The sequence below is a fragment of the Anabrus simplex genome, chromosome 7 (genome assembly GCF_040414725.1).
Source record: "Anabrus simplex isolate iqAnaSimp1 chromosome 7, ASM4041472v1, whole genome shotgun sequence".
Taxonomy (NCBI): domain Eukaryota; kingdom Metazoa; phylum Arthropoda; class Insecta; order Orthoptera; family Tettigoniidae; genus Anabrus; species Anabrus simplex.
The window spans coordinates 180,158,194-180,183,892 of NC_090271.1; the positions used below are offsets into that span (position 1 = coordinate 180,158,194).

General features: G+C 37.8%; 1 protein-coding gene across 4 annotated transcripts in view; it reads right to left on the reverse strand.

Moving 5' to 3' along the window:
* Nucleotides 1–2,319: 2,319 nt before the first annotated feature.
* Nucleotides 2,320–25,699, reverse strand: part of LOC136877022 (mitochondrial ribosome-associated GTPase 2) — a 172,074-nt gene continuing 148,694 nt past the window's right edge. For all 4 annotated transcript variants that reach the window (XM_067150820.2, XM_067150819.2, XM_067150818.2 and 1 more), the window contains 4 exons: nt 24,952–25,173; nt 20,393–20,531; nt 20,078–20,310; nt 2,320–2,563 (listed from right to left, as the gene is read on the reverse strand). In XM_067150820.2, coding sequence (XP_067006921.1) covers nt 2,402–2,563; nt 20,078–20,310; nt 20,393–20,531; nt 24,952–25,173 — 756 coding nt within the window. In that variant the 3' untranslated portion in view covers nt 2,320–2,401. The remainder of the gene's footprint in view (nt 2,564–20,077; nt 20,311–20,392; nt 20,532–24,951; nt 25,174–25,699) is intronic.

Genomic DNA, 25,699 nt, shown 5'->3' on the forward strand with positions numbered 1-25,699 from the left:
GTTGTAACGTCAGAGTTCCCTCAATCACTACCAGCTATGACCTGAAGTCATACCCAATGGCTCCTCACACCATGACGTCAAGAGTAACACCGCTGTGCCTCTCCAAAACATTGGAAGAATGGGATCTCTCCCCAGGTCATTGCCATACGCGCAGACGATGGTCATTCTGTATAGTGCAAAACCGTGACTTTATCGGTGAACACGATGCAACGCCATTCATCAGCAGTTCATGCTTCCCGATTCCGGCACCACTCCAAACCAGCCGTTTGTGTTATGATGTTAACAGCAGCCTACACATGGAACGATAATTCTCTAGTCCAGCTGCTGCTAGCCTCCAACCAATGGTGGAGGATGACGCAGAATGTTGCAGGGATTCCCTTACTTGTTCTCGGATGGCAGGTGCGTGTGTGAAGGGGTTACGATGTGCATGGTGTACAATACAGCGATCCTCCATTGTGGTTGTCAGACGTGGTCAATCGGAACCTTAACGACGAGTATGCCTGCCCTCACATTCCCGTGCATTCCAACATTGGGCCACTGTCACATCCAAATGCCCCACAAATCTGGATATTGCACAATTCGATCAGCTGGTCAAATGGAGACCCACAATGAGGCCCCTTTTAAACTCAGTCAGGTGCTGATAATGCTGTATCATGGCATCTCTGTGTCCTTCACAGTGATCACTCAACATCTGACTGTTCACGCCCCTTATATACCCTACCAGGCCTGGTAACAACTGTAATGCACTCTGATGACAATTCTACCTGTCACACAGAATTGCAACTCTAATCATTTACATATTCACCGATGATGTATATGTGTTCAAAGTTACATTGACATCCAACCATTTCTTCTGGGTGCCTCAATTTTTATTGTCAGGCAGTGTATTTTTCTATGGATATAAATTAATGGTTAAAATCTTTGAAACAGCTCGAATCCAGCACTGCAAGAAAGAAATGTTCATAGCATGCACACGCAGAGAGTGCAGCATTATTCACTCGAGAGGGATCTTGAGATCCTTAAAATTTTGGCTGAGCCTCATAGTTAACGTAAGAAATTTCATTTGTACCTGTACTGAACTGAGAATGACAATGAATAAACTTTTCATGTCCACCTATTCAATACAATACCCGTAGGCCCTGGGTTCGATTCCCGGCCAGGTCAGGGATTTTTACCTGGATCTGAGGGCTGGTTCGAGGTCCACTCAGCCTACGTAATTACAATTGAGGAGCTATCTGACGATGAGATGGCGGCCCTGGTCAAGAAAGCCAAGAATAACGGCAGAGAGGATTTGTTGTGCTGACCACATGACACCTCATAATCTACAGGCCCATGGGCTGAGCAGCAGTCGCTTGGTAGGCCAAAGCCCTTCGGGGCTGTTGCGCCATGGGGTTTGTTTTTTCTTGAGCTAGAAAAGTTCCCATCCTTATTTCTCCGTGCCCAAAGAGCTCGTTTCTGCTTCCCAGCTTCATTAGGACGACAGGCTTCAGCACTCACTGAGGGGCCATTTTGACAAATCTTCAGACTTGAAGTGGGAAGTGTGAGATAAGAAGATGATGATGATGATGATGATGATGATGATGATGATGATGATGATGATGAAGAAGCTTGTTGTTTTAAGGGGCCTAACATCGAAGGTCATCGGCCCCTAGAGATAAGAAGAAATCTGGATAAAGGCACAGGAAGGGAACTAGACAAAAAGGTAAGGTGATACAGATAGTAAAAAAAAAAAAAAAAAAAAAAAAAAAATAAGCATACAAAACAAACAGAAAAGGAACCAAGCGGGTTTATGTAAGTAATGGAAAGGAACAAACGTGTTGAATGAAATCATATATAGAAAGATAGGAATACATAATAGAGATCTATTAAGTGAAATTGCAAAAATTTGCAACTTTTTGAACAAGTCACAAAATATTGTAAAAATGGACTTAACTTGAAAATCAGAACAATGTGAACAGGACACAGTCAAATGCAATGTATTTTATAATCACTAAAATAGAATGTTTCAGGTATAATACACTTCTTTTTTTAATTTTACATTCTCAGAAAATAATTCTGGACTTGATTTGTCACTTGTTTGTTCCTTTCCATTACCTATAATTATGAAGTATACATGGCATACCAGGCAAGGAATGCCACTTAATAAGTCCTTTTACCTTTACCAAACAAATAGGGAATTATTTCCCAAAATATAAAGGAAGATTTTTTTGTTTTTTTTTTTTGTTTTTAATTCTGCTGGTTTCGGAAGTTAGAAGGCAACAGTCTCACCTTTGAGTAAACTTCCTCTTAGCAACAAGAAGTAAAATAAATATTCTTGGATTTGTAAAATATTTAGTATAATTTCATATTAAACATTAACTACATTCTACATAAATTGTCTAAACAGTGAAGAGACAGACTGCTACACATGATTATCTCCAAGGGTTTCATCTCTTGATTCATCCAACATTTCATCATACATTTCTCTGATCAGTTGCAGGAGCTGCGTCAAGTTTGTACCAACTTTAGCAGATATAGCAAGTACTGGTTGGTTAACATGGTTCCTAAATAGAGGCAGGTTTTCCTACAAAAGAGAAAGGAAAAGATCAATTAATCACATGACTTTTCTCTCATCTTCAGAAAAGAAATAAAGTACGTTCATACCATATTTCTCACTGAATTGTAGTAGGAAAAATGTAACCAGTAGTCACAAGAAGTCAATAAACTAAAGAAGGGAAAAAAGCTTTGCACATATGCACTTAGCTGAAATTTGTATTACTAGGTTTGTGAAAATATTCAAAGTATGTTTGACTAGTGCAATCACTTCAGATGCTCAAATTGTCACCATTAACATCCAGACACTTTTGATTTCACCAAACCACAGCACAAACAGTGGCTGAAGTTTTCACAAGGACTGCTCTACAGGCCATCTCTTTCTTCACGTAGTGCATGCAGTGTAGATGGTTCTCAACAGTAGACCACATCCTTCAAGATTCCCCACGAGTAGAAGTTTAGGGTGTTAAGTCAGGGGAAAAACTGTAGGAATTCAACAGCTCTTGTTTCTATCAAAAATCCCAGTAGCATGCCATCAAAATAAGGCTTTTGTGCTGTGGCGGTAGTGTGCTGGTATCCCATTATACTGGAAGTAAAATTGCTCATTCGCATGAAGTCCATGGAAGGCCTACAAAATGGATACACAAGGTCAGTGGTCCTATGTCAAAAAAAATGCTCCAATGACTAACGTGGATGACAGTGTTAATCAGGCATTAACCCTCATAAATTGACTACTCCATCCACATGAACGTGCAAATTTTCTGGAGCCCAATAAGCATAATTATGATAGGTAATTGTACAGCTTAAAATAAACTTCATCAGACAACATAATAGTGCCCACAAACTTCACATCCTCAGGTACCATGACTCAAAACCACTTGCAGTACTGTATTCGTCAATCAGGATCATTTTCATTCTGTGATAGTGATAAAATGGGTGAATTGTTTTATCCTCAAGATTGACTATGTGTAAAATGTGTACCCTCAACATTGAGTGTGTATAATATTTTTTAAAGAAGTTTTTTTTTTCATGTGTGTTATAAGTGAAAAATGTCTTGTTTTAGTTGTATGTATGTTTTAAGGGGAAAATGTGAAGATTTTTAGGGTTGTTGATTTTCATCGATTTTATTATGCGTAGATAACTTTTTACGTAAAAATATGCTATTTATAACTTTTGGGGCACGGTGTAGTCACACGTGCCGGGTCTGGTAGGATGCTTCGAGGAATTTCCGGTTGCATCAGAATGGAAATTTCTTGAAGCTTCGCCCGGTATTTTGATCAGCAGTTTTCTCTGGGCACTTATTGGCCAAAATAAAAAAATTTTTATTGGCAAATGTAAGAAATGCGGGTGCGCTCATTGGTTTTTCACAATTTCACCATTTCCGGTCGCCGCCCACTTGGCGAGAACCAAGCTTGTTCCCTCTGTCTTCTTGTTTTGACCAGCGAAGGGAGAAGTTGCTTCCTCCATCTGATGGGTCTCCCGGCCCTCCAAGGTAAGCACTATCTCGTTTTTCTTTTCGATCTTTAAATTTCAAATGTAGTTTTAATTTAATTTTCTTTACCTCCGGAGTTTACCCGGGATTTCTCCCATTCGCCAAATTTAATTTCACATGTCTTAGGATTCACAGCTAGTCATATTCATTTTGTTTTAGAGGCATTTCCCTTTTCTTTGGTTGTAATGGTATAAGTACGTAAATTTTAATTTTTCCCTTGGGTTTACCTCTCGTAGTACAGTTTCCTCTTAACATATTCTCGTTCAGGATGAGCTCCTTATTCTGAAGTGTTTTAGAAAAGGTTGCTTCCTGAACGGGTTCTGTGTTAAGATGTTAATTACTTTCACCTTTTCCTTCTTTCTTCATGATGGTTTTCCGTGGTTTCCCATTTTCACAGCAGGCAAATGCTGGGGCTGTACCTTAAATAAGGCCACGGTCATTTCCTTCCCACTTCTAGCCCTTTCCCATCCCATTCTCACCAAAAGACCTATCTGTGTCAGTGCGACGTAAAGCAACTTGCAAAAAGAAAAAAATCTTTCTTCATGTCAACTTGTAGGCGTGATTTGTGAACATGTGTTACTTTTCTTAAATGCATTGGGCTAAACTAATCTTAATTTGTTTCATTGTTATTTAAACTCACCGCCTTGAAGCTTGTCATTTTGGTATGATTCTGCCTTCTAAATTTGCTGTGTTAATCTTAATTTTTGTGTCATTGATTGACCCATTTGTAATGGTGTTCTCTAATTATTATTATTTCAGTAAACTTAGTACTTAAATTGAATCACCACTCATTTTGTTTCCTTAGCAACACAATATCTTCTCATGGTCTGGATATGGTCCCAACTGCTTCCCATCTCCATTCCTTTAGTTGTCATGTTGCCCAACCTGATAGTTACATTCTGCTGTTTTCCTGAATTTATCATGCATGTGTGTTCAGTGTTATTTGATCTGGTTTGAAAATTATCATTCTCCTTTTAACATCAATTATTATTATTATTATTATTATTATTATTATTATTATTATTATTATTATGTTATTATATTATTATGTTATGTATTATGTTATATGTTATATGTTATTATGTTATTATGTTAACTTATAAGACACTCTCTAAAGCACTACAGAGGAGACTTGTGGAACAAGTGGATCATCAACTAGGCGAGTATCAAGCGGGATTTAGGAAGGGAAGATCGTGCGTTGATCAAATCTGGAGTCTGAAACGTGTACTAGAGAATCATCTCTCAAAGGATCTGGTAGTCGTTTTTGTAGACTTTAAAAAGGCGTATGATTCAGTCGACAGGGAAGTGCTATTCAATATACTAGTGGAATTTGGAATTGACGCCAAAACAACAGCAATTATTAAGCAGACTTTAACTGGGACACATTCGAAAGTTAAGTTCATGGGAGAGAACTCCAAACAGTTCGAAATTAAAACAGGAGTCAGGCAGGGTGATGGATTGTCACCAATTCTTTTCAACTGTGTGTTGGAGAAGATTATCCGGGAGTGGGAAAAAGAACTGGACAGAAAAGGATTACTTAACCAAGTATACATTGGAGGGTCAAAAAGTGGTGTCATGATTAATTGCCTTGCCTTTGCTGATGACGTTGCGCTGCTATCTAGGAAACTGACACAGCAATAGAACAGCTGAATGTACTAAAACTACAAGCAGAAAAAGCAGGACTACAGATTTCTTTCGAAAAAACTAAATATATAACAAACATCAAAACAGCCCCTCGGTACCTGAAGACAGAACACGGTAAAATAGAAAGAGTTGATAGCTTTAAGTATTTGGGTGAAATAGTGCAATTGAAAACAAATGAAAGAGAAGCAAACAACACCAGACGGGAGAAAATGGCTGCGGCTTTTCGTAGGACATATCCTATATACAAGAAGAAAACCATCTCCAGACGAGCTAAACTAAGGCACTACAATACAGTGATTAAAACGGAATGTCTGTATGCTAGTGAGTGCCTCCAAATGACAGGAAAAGCGGGACTGAGAGAAGCTGAGAAATTTGAAAGAAAGATCCTTCGCAAAATAATGGGTCCAAAGATTGTGGATGGACAGTATAGGCTGCGAGGAAGGGAAGAACTTTACCGAGACAATGAAAGGCTAACTGAGTGCATGAGAAAACAGAGACTTAAATTCTATGGGCATTTATTTAGAATGGATGAGAAGAGACTAACGAAAAGGATTTTCACAATACTAGACAGCAGACCTAAAGTGTCGAACAAATGGTTCAGGGAGGTGAGAAAGGATCTCAGACAGGTAGGACTAAATTCGGAAGACATCTCAAACCGAACAAAGTTTAGGTCAGTGATCGACAGATTTCAGGGATTCCATGACGAACCAAAACTTAACCGTGGGTGGACGGACGAAAGAAGACAGGCTGCCAGAGAGAGGATGCTGAAGTTCTGGGCTGTGAGGAAGGCTTCCAGAAACATGTAATTGTTATCTAACGTGGTCTCTAATGGCCGTAAACGAATATATATAATATATTATTATGTTTTAAGCTTTTAATGTTGTGTAATCCTCGGAAGGGTTACACATTCATTTACGTACAACACATCATACTACCAACCACCACAGAAACATACAATAGTGAATATGTAATCACAACACATAGGGTTGGCATCATGGGAGACATCCGGGTATAATACTGGGCTTAATACATATTAGTGATGACCCTGGATACGTCAGGATTTGGTCCAGACAGTTTACTTTTCACATATTGCATCCGACTGCACCACTGAATTAAATTGATTTTTTGTCTTTTTGCCATTCTAAAGTGGCTGATAAATTAACATTAGGTTCAACAAAGGCCGCTGCTCTGTGCAATCAAAATGTTTTCCAATATTAATTAGATATTTTTAAGAAAATCAAAGGAAGAAAATATTGTCTGTGTATTGTGCCGACAATGAATCTGTGAATTTTGGTAGACTGCAGTATTTTTCAAAAGCTAAAAGAACAGCACCATAATATAAAGAAAGTCTATTTGTGTGGCCCATATACTATATTTCACAACTACTCTTGTCAGAGTTGCATAAAACTTTAATATGACACTGAAAATTTCATTCTGAAAGTTCTCCCTCATTTCTGGATTCTCCAGTCAGGGCTGCGCAATTAAAGGAGTTCCCTCAATTTCTACTGTTAGAATGGTCCCCAAATTCAAGACATGTTAAAACTAGACTGGAGTTGAGAGGTTAAAAAAATCTTGGGAACCACTAAGAAGTTATTTCACGTTGCAAGACAAACCAGTGCCAAAGAAATATTTCCTTAAAATGTCAAAGTGAAATAAGTGAATTAGTATAATAAATGCTCACTTTCTCACTAGTTAAAGATTTTCCATGACAAAATCTCTATAGCAGAGAAAAGTGGCTAAGATTTTTGACAAAATTATTAATCTGAAAGAAAAATGAATACCGAATTCAAGATAGGTTTTTTTTTTTGGCTCAAATGCAAATTTTTAATTGAAAAATTAGATAAAGGTAAATGTTAAACAGTGATTTTCTTAATGTTTGTGTGAGCATTAGCATATTTGTCAAAAGTGGTATGACTACTGATTATAATTTTCACAAAAATTCAACAGTCTTAACAGACTTTGGAAAAAAAAAAAAAAAAAAAAAAGAGAGAGAGAGAGAGTGTGTGTGTGTGTGTGTGTGTGTAACAATAGATGAAGATAAACTTTACAAAGAATTTTGTAATAGAAAAAACTTGCCAGCTGTGACAAAAAGCAGTTTCAATCTCTCTCTGAAAAAAACTTGTCCACACTTAAAACCCTTAATAGTGATAGGGACTGCCTGACCGAGGTGCTAAATCCCTGTCAGGAACTCAAAAAATTTAAGAAATGAGATTTCAGCTTATGGAGGTGCATATGGTCCTGAGGTTCACTCAGCCTACATCAAAACTGAGTACCAGGTTAATTCCTGCAGGCAAAGGCAATCGGGTGTAGAGCTAATCAATCTACCCCCATCAAGAGCCAAGGTTATGGATAGTGTAAGCCTTTACTTTCCACCCCTCCAAGAGCTTTCATGGCCTGTACAGAGATGATTTTGCTTTGCTTAACAGTGATGAAGGATGATGCATGGTAAGGCTTAAAAAAAATACTAATTTTTGTGTTAATAATACCAGTTTTGAACTCTCATACCAAATGGATTTTCTATCAAATACAAATCTGGACTGATGTTAGGAATGCTGTAGACTTTTCTTCAGCCAAGTGTGAGCTACAAGTGCTCAATAATTTTGAAATAAAAGGTGTTGAAAAATGTATGCTGTATTCCTTAAATACAAAACTTTGCTTCAAAGTGCTTTCAACAGAAATGAGTATCAATGAGTATCAATCATAGTAAGAAAAAAAAGACTGGATGCTGGACCTTTCTCTTCAAATGCAAAGGGGCCTAGCAAGGAAATTTCCTATGTAAGCAGTTTCCTGTTAATTTAGTATTTATTTTATACCATATTTGGCCTCGTTAATCCGTCACCTTGGGAACTGAGGGCTGGTCAAAATGTAAGGAAGGTTGGATTACCACAGTAGTAATAGTATTTATTGTAATACCGCACATACTAATAAAAATACAATGAGTACATACAATAATAAATACGCATACCTTAAACAGGAAGTTTAGCATGAAAAAAGTCACTAATGCTTTGTGTCTGATCGATGACATTCAAAATTTTGCATCTATATCCCTCCATTTTATTTTTATCCACAAAACATCAACAGCCATAGAACAAGAATTGGGTTCAATGTACAGAAGAGCTCAATTGAAAGTGTGCTTGGCATCTGTACAGATTTTATTTCCCCCCCTCTTTTTTTAGTTCCTGTTCAGATCATTCACGTTATCCATCACCCAAAGGGTACATACAGGAAGTTGTTTTGCTTTCACAAGTTGTTCAACTGCAGACACAAACTGCTCAAAAGCCATGATTTAAAAAGGCCGCTGTCCATCCATGATGGCAACAATGTGCTAGCAGAGATACAAATTCATAATCTTGAATGCACCGAGCTCGATAGTTGCAGTCGCTTAAGTGCGGCCAGTATCCAGTAATTGGGAGATGGTGGGTTCGAACACCACTGTCGGCAGCCCTGAAGATGGTTTTCCGTGGTTTCCCATTTTCACACCAGGCAAATGCTGGGGCTGTACCTTAATTAAGGCTACGGCCGCTTCCTTCCCATTCCTAGGCCTTTCCTATCCCATCGTCGCCATCAGACCTATCTGTGTCGGTACGACGTAAAGCAAATAACAGGGGAGGGGAAGCAAAAAATCTTGAATGCCCTTGGTGTTCTTGATTTACCAATTAAAAAGAGTGGTAATTTATGTCTGTTAGCATTGCTCCAAGTCAAAAGTCGCTCTCTTTGCAAGATTTTTTCCTTTCACAGCGTCATTTCATGCGGCAAGAGTTCTTTATCGGATCATCTTATAGTTCAGGCCCGATTCATAAATAATATAAATTTGATTGGGTGTTATGTCATATTTCTTAACAACTCTTTTCAAATTGTGAAACAAGTACACTTTCTGAAATCACCAAGTTTTAAATCCCATGCCTCTTTCCAGTAATGCAACCAGCTTTCACTCATAGTAAAATGATCATTTCCTCCTTCCAATTTCTTATTCAGAACACCTTTTCTTTGATAATGGGACCAGACAACAGAGTTTCTTTTATGTGAAAACTACACTCACGAAGCTAAGGACTCAAATTTGTCTAATCTTTCAAGCACTTTTTACTTCTCTTCTAAAGTCAGGGTAATATGTATGCTGTTTGGTTGCTGTAATGTGATGAGTACACAAACTGAAAGCAGTTACGGTACTTTAAAACAAAACAAAACAAAACTGTTACACTTGTCAAGAAACACTGCTTTAATGATAAACACTCACTAAGCAAAGCATCAGAATACACTAGTTGGTCAAGTATCACCAGCTAACTGACTCAATAATGTGTTGTACCTAAGTAACATTTCAAGTGCCAACATATCTACAATGTACATGCAAACAGTACATGTCTGGACCTGCACCATGGTTAGATTACATGGTTACAATTATAACTAGCCAAGGTCCAAGTAAGGTTTGTTTTATGACCTCTTTCTGTGGTTCTATCGCAAGCTATAAAACCGGGGGGGGGGGGGGAATTATTTTAATGGAAACATATTCTGTTGCTCTATTAAAATAAATATTCTACAGATATCTGTATTTCTCCATAACAAAAATTATTAATGTAATCCCCATATTGTACTGTCCAGATCTCCTCAAGTATTAACAAATAGCTATTTTCTTTCCAAGTATTATAAACAAAAAATTTAGCAACATCAAAACAAAGAGTAATATTTTAATGAAAATTTCAGCAAATATTCCTCTAAATATGTACTAGTTCCTTGTAAAAAAATTGTATGCCTGAGACCAAATGTTTATAAAGACAAGAACCATATTCATGAAATAAGCAGATGTCCTTAAACTTTTGGTAGGACCTGTACAACACTACAACATACCTGTGAGTGTTAGACAGACTGCAATGCATTAAAGTTACATTGTTATAATATATCAATGCCTTTGCTGGTGAGACCTAGCATTTACAGTGCACCATGTCTTATGGTATGGGCTACAGCAATTTTTGTTTTACTTTCATTGATCTGACTCAGTTTTGACAGTATAAAAGTGACTGAGGTATGAGCGATGCTAGTAATTCCATTCCTTATTCAGTCAGTCCATGCTATGAATGGTGTGAAAATGTTGCCCGGAGGGTCGATTGGTGCATGCATTTCTGTGGGCTTAGCAGATTGATATGTAATAACAACTTCTGGCTTACCAAGGAAAGCAATGGGACAGGTTTCTTTATACTCTTTTGTAATAAATGAGCAGTAATATTTTGAAAAAGGAAAAATGAAAATGGATGATGATTCTAAAAACATAAATACTGTAAAAATGTGATTAATATTTTTCATCTTATGTAATACCATGCAAACAACTTCAGGTTTAGAGCAAGCTGTCTCTCTATTTGTATATATATATGTGTGTGTTTTTTATAAACCAAAATCCTAAATATTCTAAAATTATTAACCATAATCTTAATTTAATAACATTAAACAAAAATAATTTCTTGTTCTCATTGATAGTTCTTCTCTTTTAACAAAGTTTATGCCAGTCTCACATAATTACTGAACACCCAACTTTATATGATTTCTCCAATTATTCTTCAAGATTGATCAGGCCTGTTGAAGAATTCAGTCTTTTAGACATGTATATAAATCTTGAATGGTTCATATGGTGTGAGTTACTGTAGTCAGGTCCTAGTTCTTGAACTGTGGGCAGCAGCTGAGCAGCCTAGTAAGTGATCCTGAGAGTCAGGATACCAGTTGGGACAGAATGTGAGTGGGCATCTCGGCCATATCTCAGTCATGGCCCTCCTTATGCTCAGGTGGCTAGAGCTATACAATCCACCAGTGGTCCCTAACCCGTTAGAGGAGAGATCCTCACTTGGACTATGTGTAAGTAGGGTAGCATCCTGCTTCACGAATTTACAAAGCTCAGAACATTTTAAGCAAACCTGGGACCTATGGGAGTAACGAATCCACTCCCATTTGACAGGCGAGGGAGTCCTTGGAAACAACTTGGCAAACGAAATGGAATTCGATGGAGAGCTGTCAGTATTAACGGGGCTTATGGAAGAAGGTAGAACTGGCTGAGTCAGCAAAGAGGATGCATCTGGATGTGCTAGGAGTAAGTGATATTTGGGTGAGGGTAGATAACGAGGAGAGATAGGAGATTATAAAATGTACTTTACAGGTGTTAAAAAGGGAAGGCAGAGTTTGGTGTAGAGCTGTTCATCAAGAATACTACTGAATGCAACATAGTTTCTGTTAGCCATGTAAATGAGCGAATGATGTGGGTAGATTTGGCAGTCGGAGGAATTAGGACGAGAACTGTCTCAGTGTATTCACCCTGTGAGGGTGCAGGTGAGGATGAAATTGACAAGTTTTATGAAGCAATGAGTGACATCATATTCAGGGTCAGCAGCAAGCAGTAGCAGGCATTAAGGGGGCGAGGAGGGACAGTTGCCTCCTACTCTGTAGAGAAAACATTACATTTTTATTCCATTTTAGCCAGCTGAAACTAGGAATTATAGGAATTATTAAAAAAAAAACAGTTTGTGCAAATTATTAACAAAATTATTATCGAAAATACGCACAAAATGTCGTTCATCACAGCTAACCAATTTGTATAGCACCACAGCAATTAGTGGAGACTTCGCAAATGCTATGAGGAAGGGCAACAGGGGTATATTTTTTTGCCAAGGTCATGGACACTGAGGTATGATTCAACTGCTTGCCACGTGCATTTGTCAGTCTGGCAATCTCTTTATTATTGTCTGTTAGTTTCTTAGAGTGTAGTCAAATACTAAATGATTTTTTTAAATGTTATAATCACGCTGTAATTCTATTTAATTGTAATATTGTGTCTTTGGTGAAAGTATAGTATTGAATCAAAATCTCAAAAAAACTATTATTGCCACACTTAAATTAGCAAACTGACAACCTTTACCTTTCTGTCGAAATTCACTCAAAGACCATCAAAAACTTACCATTTTGTAGCTTTTTTGTTCAGTTTTGATGTGTATATACCTACCCCCGCCCGATCCCTCAACCTGTCTACTTTCTGTTGTCTGTCTATATTTTGCCCCCCGCCCCCTCTATCCCCCAATCGCTGCTACCGGCAGCAAGGATAGAATAGTGCTAATGATCAATTTCAATGTGAGAGTTGGAAATACAACTGAAGGATACAAAAGGGTGATTGGTAAATGGGGGGAAGATATGGAAGCTAATAGGAATGGGAAGTGTTGGCTGGAGTTCTGTGCTAGTATGGATTTAGCAGTTACGAATACATTCTTCAAGCATAAGACTATTCACTGCTACACATGGGAGGGTAGGGGTATCACATCCGTAATAGACTATATCTTAACCAACTTCAAATTCAGGAAATCTGTTCCACGAACCTACTATGCTGGCATAGCAGGGGGAGAGGTGATACTCCCACGTGGCACATCCCAGGTGGCGGATAGGGGGTCCTAACCAGCTTCCCAGTGGACTTGAGGGAAATAAAATACCTCTCACGGACCAAACACAAAACCCCCCTGTGGGTGGGGGACGCAGAGGAAGAATACACCCACGGTATCCCCTGCGAGAGGCGACTAAAAGGGGCAACCAGGGGATGATCCAATTAGAACCATGAGACTACTTGTAATTAGTACCATCATGCAGGGAACACCATGGTTCACATTTACTTGCGCTTAGTACCACTATGTTAGGTACGCAATAGGTTTGTGATTAGTAGCGACAGTGTGTGAATCAGGAGGTGGGTCCTACAGTACCTGTGATTCGTGCCCCTATATGAGCGACATTATGGTTCTGCCTTACCTATGCTCAGTTCCCACTGTGTGAGGAATTCCATGGGATAGTACGAGTCCCTGTGGTTAGTCGACTTATATGAGGAAAGCCATAGGTTTGCATTGCCTGTAAATAGCGCCGCAATGTGCGAAACACCATAGGTCTGTGTTACATGTGCACATTACACTACCTGTGAATAGTACCATAATGTGTGGAATACTGTGAGTATCCGCTAGTTTTGATTAGTACCGCAACATTACACATAGCATGGTTCTACTTTCCTAGCGATAAATACCATTATGAGGGGCCGATGATCTGGATTTTGGACCCGTTTCAACTATAAGCATAATTGATTCAGCATCGTGCTATAGAAGCAGTCCCTTGGTCCGTAATACTATTGCTTTGTGCCAGCTTCTGTGCATGCGAGGCACTGTGGGTCGGATCCACTGATCATCTTAAATTCATATCTGTCCATCCGTTCATTCTTCGTCCTCATGCTTTGAATTTTGGTCAGTTGATGTTTTTGGACTTTTAAGTTGTCATTTCATTTTGTCTCATTTTGTAGCATTAGAGGCCGCAACCTCGATGTTAGGCCCCTTTAAACAACAAACATCATCATCATCAGGAAATCTGTTAGGAATGTACGCGTTTTTCTAGCAATTTTTCGATGCTACAGACCACTCTGATCTGTAGTGAACTAAGTACCTCTAGGCCAAAAACAGAGAAAGTGAAATCGGCCTGCAAATGAATAAGGGTAGAAAATCTCCAGGACAAGGAAATTAGAAGTACATGGATATGATTAGTGAGAAGTTCCGAGGAATAGGTGAAATTAGACCCGAAATAGTGAAGTATAGTGGGAAGGCAGGGATGAAATGGCTTCATAGAGTAGTAAGATTAGCATGGAGTGTTAGTAAGGTAAGGTACCTTCAGATAGGACAAAAGCAGTAATTGCACCTATCTATAAGCAAGGGAACAGGAAGGATTGCAACAACTATCGAGGTATCTCATTGATTAGTGTACCAGGCAAAGTATTCACTGGCATCTTGGAAGGGCGGGTGCGATCAGTCGTTGAGAGGAAGTTGGATGAAAACCAGTGTGGTTTCAGACCACAGAGAGGCTGTCAGGGTCAGATTTTCAGTTTGTGCCAGTTAACTGAAAAATGTTACGAAAGGAATAGGCAGTTGTGTTTATGTTTCATAGATCTAGAGAAAGCATATGAAAAGATTCCGAGGGAAAAGATGTTCACCATACTGGGGGACTATGGAATTAAAGGTAGATTATTAAAATCAATCAAAGGCATTTATGTTGACAATTGGGCTTCAGTGAGAATTGATGGTAGAATGAGTTCTTAGTTCAGGGTACTTACAGGAGTTAGACAAGGCTGTAATCCGAATGACTTGGTCTTAATGGCAGATTGTGCCGAAAGCCTGCAGCCTAATATTTTGGAACTTGAAAATAGGTGCAATGAGTATGGTATGAAAATTAGCCTCTCGAAGACTAAATTGATATCAGTAGGTAAGTATTCAACAGAATTGAATGTCAGATTGGTGATACAAAGCTAGGACAGGTCGATAAGTTCAAGTATTTAGGTTGTGTGTTCTCCCAGGATGGTAATATAGTAAGTGAGATTGAATCAAGGTGTCGTAAAGTTAATGCATTGAGCTCGCAGTTGCGATCAGCAGTATTCTATAAGAAGGAAGTCAGCTCCCAGATGAAACTATCTTTACATCGGTCTGTTTTCAGACCAACTTTGCTTTACGGGAGCGAAAGCTGGGTGGACTCAGATATCTTCTTCATAAATTAGAAGTAACATACATGAAAGTAGCAAGAATGATTGCTGGTACAAACAGGTGGGAACAATCGCAGGAGGGTATTCGGAATGAGGAGATAAAGGCTAAGTTAGGAATGAACTCGATGGATGAAGCTGTACGCATAAACTGGCTTCGGTGGTGGAGTCATGTGAGACGAACGGTGGAGGATAGGTTACCTAGGAGAATAATTGACTCTGTTATGGAGGGTAAGAGGAGTAGAGGGAGACCAAGACGACAATGTTTAGACTCAGTTTCTAATGATTTAAAGATAAGAGGTATAGAACTAAATCAGGCCACAGCACTAGTTGCAAATAGAGGATTGTGGCGACGTTTAGTAAATTCAAAGAGGCCATGCTGAAAGGCATAACAGTCTATAATGATAATGAATGAGTGAATGAATGAATGAATGAATGAATGAATGAATGAAAATAATAGATTCCATAATTGGTTTTAAAGCCTTCTCACTGAGAATTACAACTCTAACTTTACAAACCACAAACAAACTTTACACCATCATAAATGCTCTTGCCCCTACCAATGAAAAAAAATTTCCTAACAAAAACTCTGCAAGAAGTCGATAATTTCTGGACAACGAACAAAATAAATATGAATAACATCAAGATCCTTATAGGGGAAACTTAAATGCTCAACTGGGTAAGGAAAAGAAGTATCGAGATGTAGTAGGAAAGTGGGCTCCTCGTAAATATACCAACAAAAATGGCCAAAGAGACACAGAAATTTGCAGAACACATGGACTAATCTACAAATCTACATATTTTAAAAGAAAACCACACAAACTTAAAACCTGGAGACATCCTGATTGGACAAAAGGAGAATGGCAGCTAGACCACGTATGTATGGACAAATTCTTTCACAAGGAGTCACATGTTAACTGCTACATTATAAAGTGCAAGTACGAACTATGCTTTCAAACTTGTCTAAGTTGAAATGCAACTCATTACTATTAACTGACAGTGCTACGTCTTGCATTATCATACCAATTGAACTTTCCCATGTGTCTATATTTCTTTCTAATAAACACCGGAAATCTTGGTGAAGTGTCGTAACCTCACATTACTTTAAACATCGCATCCAGCATGGGACAGGCGACATCGTTAGAGATATGTGGTAACTTTGTGGGATTATACATGGTAACATCGAGGTATTAGACGTAGTAACTTCGAGCGATGATACATGGTAACTTCGAGGGAATAAGACGTGGTAACATCGAGGGATAAGACGTGGTTCGCTGCCGTTGGTGCTGAGTTCGACCTCAGGCTGTTCGCCGTTGGAGTTCCAGTCGCCGAGCTGCAGAGCCGCACTTCAACCATTCCTATAGCTGAATTCAGGTGATATAAGTGTATTTTACGATCTTTCTTGAGTGAATAATTGCACTAAAACATTAACTGACTTACTGCCAAGGCACTCAATCATTCTCAATACTCTAGTGCTACGCTTATCAAGTGAAAATGCCTGGTCCATAAAAAAAAATATTTTTGATCGTGTGAATTCCAATCCTACTACTTGTTGAAAATGTAGAAAGTCATTTAACAGAACTGTAGGTCATTCTTAATTGAACTTTAGGATTTTCTCAGAAGCAAGTATAATTGGAGATCATTCTTAAATGAACTTTAGGATTTTTTTGAAGTAAGTGTAATCTGAAGTCATTCCATAACAACTTAGTTGAACTTAAGGGTTTTTTCTACAAGTGTACAAGTTAAAAATCATGTTTAATTTATTTAAGTGATTAGGATTTCTGAAGCAAGTGATTTAAAATCATTTATATTTAATTGGACTGTAGGATTTCTGAAGCAAGTGTAATCTGCAATTATGTTTAATCTATAATGCTTTAGACAGACTCTAGGCTTGCACAGAAGTGTTGTGGCATTGTGAGAATCTTCAATTCTCCATTAAAGCCTGCCTTTAATTTCATTTAGATTTCTTAGATTTCTTATTTTTTCTTTTTTGTCATTTCCAATGATGAAATTTTTGGTGTTGGAAATTACAGCCAATTGGTGGATTGTGATCAGGCCATTTCTGGTCTTCTGCCGACTTTGCGAATGTGATCGGAATTTTAGCGTCATTTATATCCGACCGCCCTAGCGAGCGCTTGCGCTCGAGGGCTCCCCTCGGGAACTCCAGTTTTTATTGGTAAGTGTTATTTCAGTGTTATTTTCAATGTTTTCTGATTTTGTTTGATTTAATTTAATTCCTTTTGCGTTTTGGTATTTTCATGCTTAATGTCATTTTCAAAGTTTTAAATTCAACGAGTCTGAGTTAGCCCTAGATTCCCGCTGTTTGTAATTTCAAGTCTTTCACCTGCTTTTTTTAATCAACAATCCATTCATTTGTGTTTTTGGATTCGTAATTGTATCCGTTTGTCAAATGCGTTAAGTATCTGTTGCTATGTCATTTAACTTTGTTTCTTGTAATGTTTGTTTTGTTAATTTTAATGTAGTTGAACTGGAGGGTGTTTCTTGTAAGCCTTTGCTCCCCCATGATGCCATACCTTGGACCTCATAGGCTCCTGCAACTTCCACAATCCTCTCTTAGTTGTCATTATTTGGCCTATAAGTTCCCAAGCGTATTTAGAAGTTTTCCATCATGTTTCCAAGTTTTGATGTGTAACCACCGCTGTGTCATTTTACGATTTCATTTTTCATATTAAGTGTCAATAGTATTATTATTTCCGTGTTCATTTGTATCAACATTATTATTTTTGTATTATTATAATTATAATATTTATTATTATTAGTATGTGTAGGCATAATTATCTGTATTACGGTTACACATAACAACTTAGTTGAACTTCAGGGTTTTTTCTACAAGTGTACAAGTTAAAAATCATGTTTAATTTATTTTACTGGATTTTATGATTTCTGAAGCAAGTGATGAAAAATCATTAATATTTAATTGGACTGTAGGATTTCTGAAGCAAGTGTAATTTGCAATTATGTTTAATCTATAATGATTTAGACAGACTCTAGGCATGCACAGAAGTGATTTGGAGGATCTAATTTTTCTTTTGAACTCTAAAATTTTGGTCAATTGACGAAGTGATTTGAATGAAGGTTTATGAACAAAGTTTTTATTTTGAATATCAGTTAATTTGAATCCATGAGTGAAAACTTAGTTGAACTTAAGGTGTGTTTAAGTGAAATTATTGAAAGCCATTATTCATTCTGGACATTTTACGAACATCGAGTTGATGTGTAGAACAAAGACTATATTCTGTTCAATCTTAATAGCATTTACAATTCTGCAATTTTCATTCTGAACATGTCAATGGAAGATTTACTTTTTGAATGAATGAGAAGCAGGTGATTTTCTTCAAATCATTAATAAAACTTATCAAAAATTTTAATACAATCTATTATTCGCCCTGCAAAGTCTTCCTTCTCTGCACCTGCTCCAATAAGACCGTACACAACCTCAGATCCTTCCCATGCTCTTGCCCAATAACTTTTTCCTGGTACAATATATATTGAAGTTAAGGTTGTTGTTACTATTGAAACTATCTTTCCTTTAATTACATACATCGCTACCACTCTTACATCCCGGATCCCTCTGGGTTTGTTTTCCACTGCGTACACCTGTCACTATAAGTGTTTTACTTTTATTATTCTTGATCTTAAACCTGTTGTCTGTTATCGAACTCAGACCTCGCCCCAAAGTACTGTAACAATGGTATGGGCAGATGAAAATACAAGATGAAAATAAATAAGTCCAAAACAAAATTAATGGAGTGCAGTGGAATAAAGTTAGGTGATACAAGTAATATTAGATTAAGAAATGAAATCTTATAGGAACTAGATGAATACTGTTACTTGGGTAGTAACGTAACTAACGAAGGCAGAAGTAAGGAGGACATAAAATGCAAACTAGCACAAGCAAGGAAGGCCTTTCTTAAGAAAAAAATTTGCTAACTTCAAACATTGATATTGGAATTTTGTTTTTGTTTCTGCAATTGCTTTACATCGCATCGACACAGATAGGTCTTATGGCGGCGAGTATATAGGAATTAGGAAGATGTGTTTGAGGACTTTCATCTGGAGGATGGCATTGTAAAGAAGTGGAAAACTGATGATATGTAGCTCAGAAAGAAAGTGAAGAGAAGCTTTTGAAATGTGGTGTTACAGAAGAATGCTGAAGGTGAGATGGATAGATCGAATCACAAATGAAGAGATAAAGAATCAAATTGGTGAGAGGAGATTGATTTGGCTAAATTTGACAAGAAAAAGAGAAAGAATGATAGGACACATCTTAAGACAACCAGGACTTGTTCAGTTGGTTTTTGAGGGAAGTGTAGACGGTAAGAATGGTACGGGTAGATCAAGGTATGAATATCACAACTTGATTAGAGCAGATGTGAGATGCAGCAGTTATGTAGAAATGTAAAGGTTAGCACATGATAGGGTGGTATGGAGTGCTGCATCAAACCAGTCTATGGACTGATGATTCAAACAATAATGGTCAATAATGATCTTCCACTCAGATAATACAAAGAATGTAAAATAGGTATTTAACCAATCAGCACGCAGTTTACTTCATGCTAGCCAATTATATCAAAGATGCACAGTGGCTCAGAAAAGAAATGAGTGCACAGTACTGTTTTAAATTCCTTGCAGGTATACTTTTCTAAGATATAATATTTGTTAAGGAGATCCACAGGGTTAGGGTATCTACATGGGAGGTGAATTATATTTTGATCATCAATATAAAGTTAAAAAAGTATTAAATGCAAGGAATATACATTACCGTGCGCTCATTCTTTTTTCAGCAACCATACGTCATAATATATGACAGATGCATGCTCACAACACAAAAATTTATGCACACATGTATTTGTTTTTAGATGAATTACCTCAGCCTCAGGCAAATCCAGTTTGTTTGCAACAATGATCTGTGGTCTCTGTGCAAGTTCTGGACTGAACTGATTCAATTCATAGCGAAGAGTTTCCACTTGCTTCCAGGGTTCATCGCTCGATAAATCAACAATTATTACTAGAACTGAGCATCGTTCAGCATGCTTGAGAAATGTAATGCCCAACCCTCGATTCTTATGAGAACCAGGGATAAGTCCTGGCAGGTCAGCAACTGGAATCATATAAAGAGAGATTACACAAAAGTAACAATCAAGTGCACAATGAATGAATAATAACAATGTTACAATTTATACCTGCAATCTGCTCATAATCATCATAATTGATTATGCCAAGGTATGGCTTCAAAGTAGTAAATGGGTATGGAGCTATTTTTGGGCGTGCTCGAGAGATTGCTTGAAGTAATGTACTCTTCCCAGCATTAGGAAAGCCAATCTGGAATCATAATAGAAAAATGACTGAACAAGATACAATTCCCATTTTCACACCAGGCAAATGCTGGGGCTGTACCTTAATTAAGGCCACGGCCGCTTCCTTCCAACTCCTAGGCCTTTCCTATCCCATCGTCGCCATAAGACCTATCTGTATCGGCGCGACATAAAGCCCCTAGCAAAAAAAAAAAAAATGGCCTTGATGCATACAGAAAAGCTGGTCTGAAAAAAGACCTACAAAAGGATAGTTTTGTCCAAGAAATCACCTCATTCTTACAGAATACCTTTGATCACAACTGTGAGCTCACTGCATTAGGGGTGCTGCACCTTGATTTCATTTCACTTAGTATACTGTCATCTTAGGAGAATACGCATCTTAAGTACTTGAAATGATCTACCTCATATTCCCTGCCTGGTATTCAGTTCTCTTAGGTTTCTTGCCAACTGACAACTCGCTAATCTTGGAAATGCTCATTTTCAAATCATACTCGCTGCATCACTTTTCCAGCTCCAGATAGCAGGCTTTCAGCAAAGCCTGTCGTCAAGACGAAGTTATCGGCTTAGGCCAAACTGCTTACTAGATTTTCACCTCACTGAATCCCTCCCTTCCCTTTTGTACCTTTCATTAAAAGATCCAATTTATACTATGTACAACAAAAGTGAAAGATTGCCACCTTATCTAACCTCTGTCACTACTTTGAACCAAGAACTCATTTCATGATCAGTTCTCACTGTAGCCAGATTGTCAACATAAATGCCTTTGACTGCCTGTAATAACCTACCCCTAATCCAACAATCTCCTAGAATGGCTAAAATTTTTTCCCTTGGTACTCTATTATATGCCTTCTCTAGATCTATGAAACAAACATTACAGTCTATTCCACTCATAGCATTTTTCAATCACTTGATTCAAACTAAAAATCTGAACCTGACAGTTCTTCTGTGGTCTGAAACTACACTGGATTGCATCCAACTTACTCTCCACCACTGATTTTACCCTCCTTTCCAAAATGGCTGAGAACACTTTGCCTAGTATACTGATCAATGAAATACCTCAATTATTGTTGCAATTCTTTCTGCTCCCATGCCTACAGATAGTTGCAATTACCATTTTTGTCCAATCAGAAGATGCCTTACTGACATTATATGCTGTTCCTATTATTGTATGAAGCAATTTCATCCCTACCTTTCCACTATTTTTCACCACTTCAGGTCTAATTTAATCTATTCTTGCTACTTTATGACACCGTAGTTTATTTACCATCCTCTCCACTTTCTTGAGCATAATTTCATTGACATTGTTGTTCTCCTCCCCATGATCTCCATTGTTCAAGACTTCAACAGAAAATAAATGAATGTGCTCCCTTTTTTGTGCTTTTTAAAACATCACATTATAGTTTGACTTGATCCTTTTGTACACTTCGTCAGTCTAGACACAATCTTCAGTTATGGGGAAAGAACTTTTCTTTTTTTTCCCCCCCTAAGTTATGTAGTAGGTATTTATCAATATGACCAATAATAACATAAATATTTGAAAATTAAATTTAAGGCCTTCCCCTAAACTACCACTTCACTCAGTGTGAATAAAATTATTTATGGCCTAGAATATAGCGACTTATTCCTCAACTTTGTATACCGATTTTCATTAAGATAGGACCACTAATGACATAAATTTTTAAATATTTTAATTTTAGGCCTTCCCCCAAACTACCATTTCACTCAGCGTGAATACAATTGTATTGTAGCGACTTATTCCCTGAGTCTGCATAACAATTTTCATTAAATTCTCTTCAGCCGTTTTCTCATGATGCGTGTACATACATACAGACAGATAGACAGACAGAAATTACGGAAAATTAAAAAGTCCTTTTCCTTGTTGCTGTGGACACGCCTGATACAGAAATACATCCTTTTTTAATTCTGAGCAATGTACAGACAAAACTCTTATTTTATATATATATAGATTATTATTATTATTATTATTATTATTATTATTATTTATCGATACGGGTACCTATGGGCCATGTTTACACAATCTTCCTTCTGTCACGCAGACCGATACCCTTCTCTTTACACTCTCGCCAAAGATGTTTTTGACTTCTTCTTGCTCGTTCTTCCACCGAGATGTTCCGTTGCTTCGCATGTTGCTCTTCAGACGCATCCCTCAATCCTGCAACCTTCTTCCAAAATGATATCCTTTCTTTTATATCCTCCTCCTTGATACCTATTGCTGCCAAGTCTCTGTGCACCTGTGTAAGCCATCCCAGTTGTTTTTTCCACTTTTCCTGCAGAAGAAGTATCCTGTTGGCCAATCTCTCAGGATTCATTCTTTTGATGTGCCCATAAAACATCAGTCTCCTTTTCCTCATCACAGTCATGATTCTTTCTACTGCCTTGTAGAGCTCCAAATTCGATCTTAACTGAAATGTGTTTGAGACACTCGTCGACTTTCTTGGGCCTAAGATTTTTCGTAAGAATTTCTTTCTCTTTTCTCAAGGACTGGATCAGCCATCCTCGTCAAGGTTTCTGCTCCATAAAGGCACTCCGTTCTAACCACTGCGTAGTAATGTTTTAACTTGGCCTGAATTGAGAGGGACTTGGACTTATAGGTGTCATGACATAGTCTGGTACCATATTCCTTAGCAAAGTTAAGATATTCCTGTTCTTGGCGGTTTCTTGTTTGGTCAATGGCAGGTAAACTTGGGCTTTGAGGTACTGTTTGATAGTACAGTAGAATCCCACTAGTTCAGCTTAAGTTAGTTTGACCAGTGGAAAGTCCAGCCGGTACCTGTCCTTGAATGAAGAGGGAAAAGTGAGTCACACTGAGGGAAGTGCAGCTTTACAATTGGCAGAGACTTTTATTGAGCAACAGACAGAAGCAACAGCAGCTGAAGTAATGATTATAAAGAAGTGGCATGACTTTGTTTCTAAAAAAGCAACTGACGCCTAAAAATAGAAAAAGATAACCAATTTCTTTTAATTTTAGAATTCTGCAGGGTTTATGACACAGCACTGTACTGTAATGTGAGTTCCTTTTGTTTACGACAGTCTGTGATGTTTATATGAAATTTTAGTGTACCTTTACAAATTAAATTCTGAGTTTTTATAAATATGTTTTTCTGCATTTAATTCTCCACAATGAGTGTTCATCTCTCATCGGAAGTAAAACTTCAATAGTATATGGAGGTATCATAAAGAAATCATCAACTCATTTCGGGTGAGGGGCCGATGACCTACGTTAGGCCCCTTTAAACAACAAGCATCATCATTTCGGGTATCCGGCTCCATGGCTAAATGGTTAGGGTGCTGACCTTTGGTCACAGGGGACCCGCGTTTGATTCCCGGCAGGGTCGGGAATTTTAACCATCATTGGTTAATTTCGCGGTCACGGGGGGTTGGGTGTATGTGTCGTCTTCATCATCGCTTCATCCTCATCACGAGACGCCTACGGGAGTCTGGCAAGCTGAACATGTCCTTGGACACTCCTGGCACTAAAAGACATATGCCATTTCATTTCATTCATTTCGGGTGATTACCCTTGGTAAAGACACATTAATACTACTTGCCTTATAATTGGTTCTTTATTTACACACTGTATTTCACTTAAGCTAAATACTGGTCTTATTTAATAGCATTCCTTGATTGATGTACTCTATTCCAAGCATAAACAATTTGTCTAGAAAGACCAAAGTCTCTCACAACTTGTGCTTGGCTATTGCCTCTCTTCAATGCAGCAATCACTGCTTGCCTAAGGTTTAATGAATACTCTTTCATTTTCCCACTGTAATACCTGATTATTTGAAAGAAAGAACTGGAAATACGTATATTTATTAGAAGACCTTAGTTATCAGTTCAATCTCCTAAGTCAAAGTACTTACAGTTTCAATGTCAACAGTTCTTTTACCTTACTGATGTGTTCACAACATAAACAATGCTGAACTGTTCACTGACACTGACACAGGCAGACAGGCAGGGAGGTAGAGTACTGACACCTTCTCCTGTTTGCCTCGCATCATGTGTGGTTATCTATGGTCTAACATATGAATGTTGAAATACTTATAGATGGTATTGTAGTTAGACATTGCTTTCCTTATTGGCACAGAAACATTAGTAATAGTAGTAGTTACTTAATGTACATGTTTTGTTAAAATATCTAACTTTGAACAGCAAGAACAGAGACTAGTTCAGAACTAAAAAGAATGAAAACAACACATTAATCAATGTTCTAAACTGTCTCTGAAATATGACAACATAAGCTGATATAGGGATGGATAGAGTAGGAGCAGAGCAAAGAAAAACAGGAACAGGGAATGCCAAAGGAATATATTCATTGTTTATGCATATGAACATCATTGATTTAATATAAAACTATGGAATATTTTCCGATAAAAGAACAGATGTACTGATAACATCTGATAACTCACCAACCCAACATGAGCCATACTGCGAACTTCCAAAGTGTACTGGAAACTTTCACCCTCTGCCCCATACTCAGCCACCTGTGGAGCCTGCTCAGTATCTGACACAAAGAAGTGATTGCCATGTCCTCCTGCACCTCCACGAGCTGCCACAAACATCATCCCCTCCTGCTTCAGGTCTGCAATCACTTTCCCAGCTTCACTTTTCACAATTGTTCCAGTAGGCACCTATAAGGGTATATTTTAAATCTAATAATATAAGTACAGTATCAGAAAGGAACAAACAAGCATCAAATCAAGTCATACATAGACAAAAGGAATACACAACAGGATAAACACAATGGCAGGTCTGTGTAGGAAGAGGGAGCAACAGAAAAAGGAGGCAAGGACAAACATGAACACATACAGTATAAGGACAAAAATGTTGGAATAGGTGACAAAGCCCTACTCAAGAGTAATGAAACAAAATGAAAAGAGCTAAGTTGTCCCTCTTGGAGGAGTAGAAGGTAATAAGGTATTTATTTATACCATCAGTCTGAATCCAGGTACACAATAATTCTTTATGCCACACATAAAATAACAGCATAATAGGATAAACATATGGTGGGTCAGAGTGGGAAGAGCAGACATGGACAAACATGAAAACACAAAAAGACAAGGACTATCTCCACATCTTCATACACTGCCTTCTTCAAATAGACTGGCTCTCTCTTATCAATCCAAGTTCTTCTACATCAATTTCTTCTCAACCCCC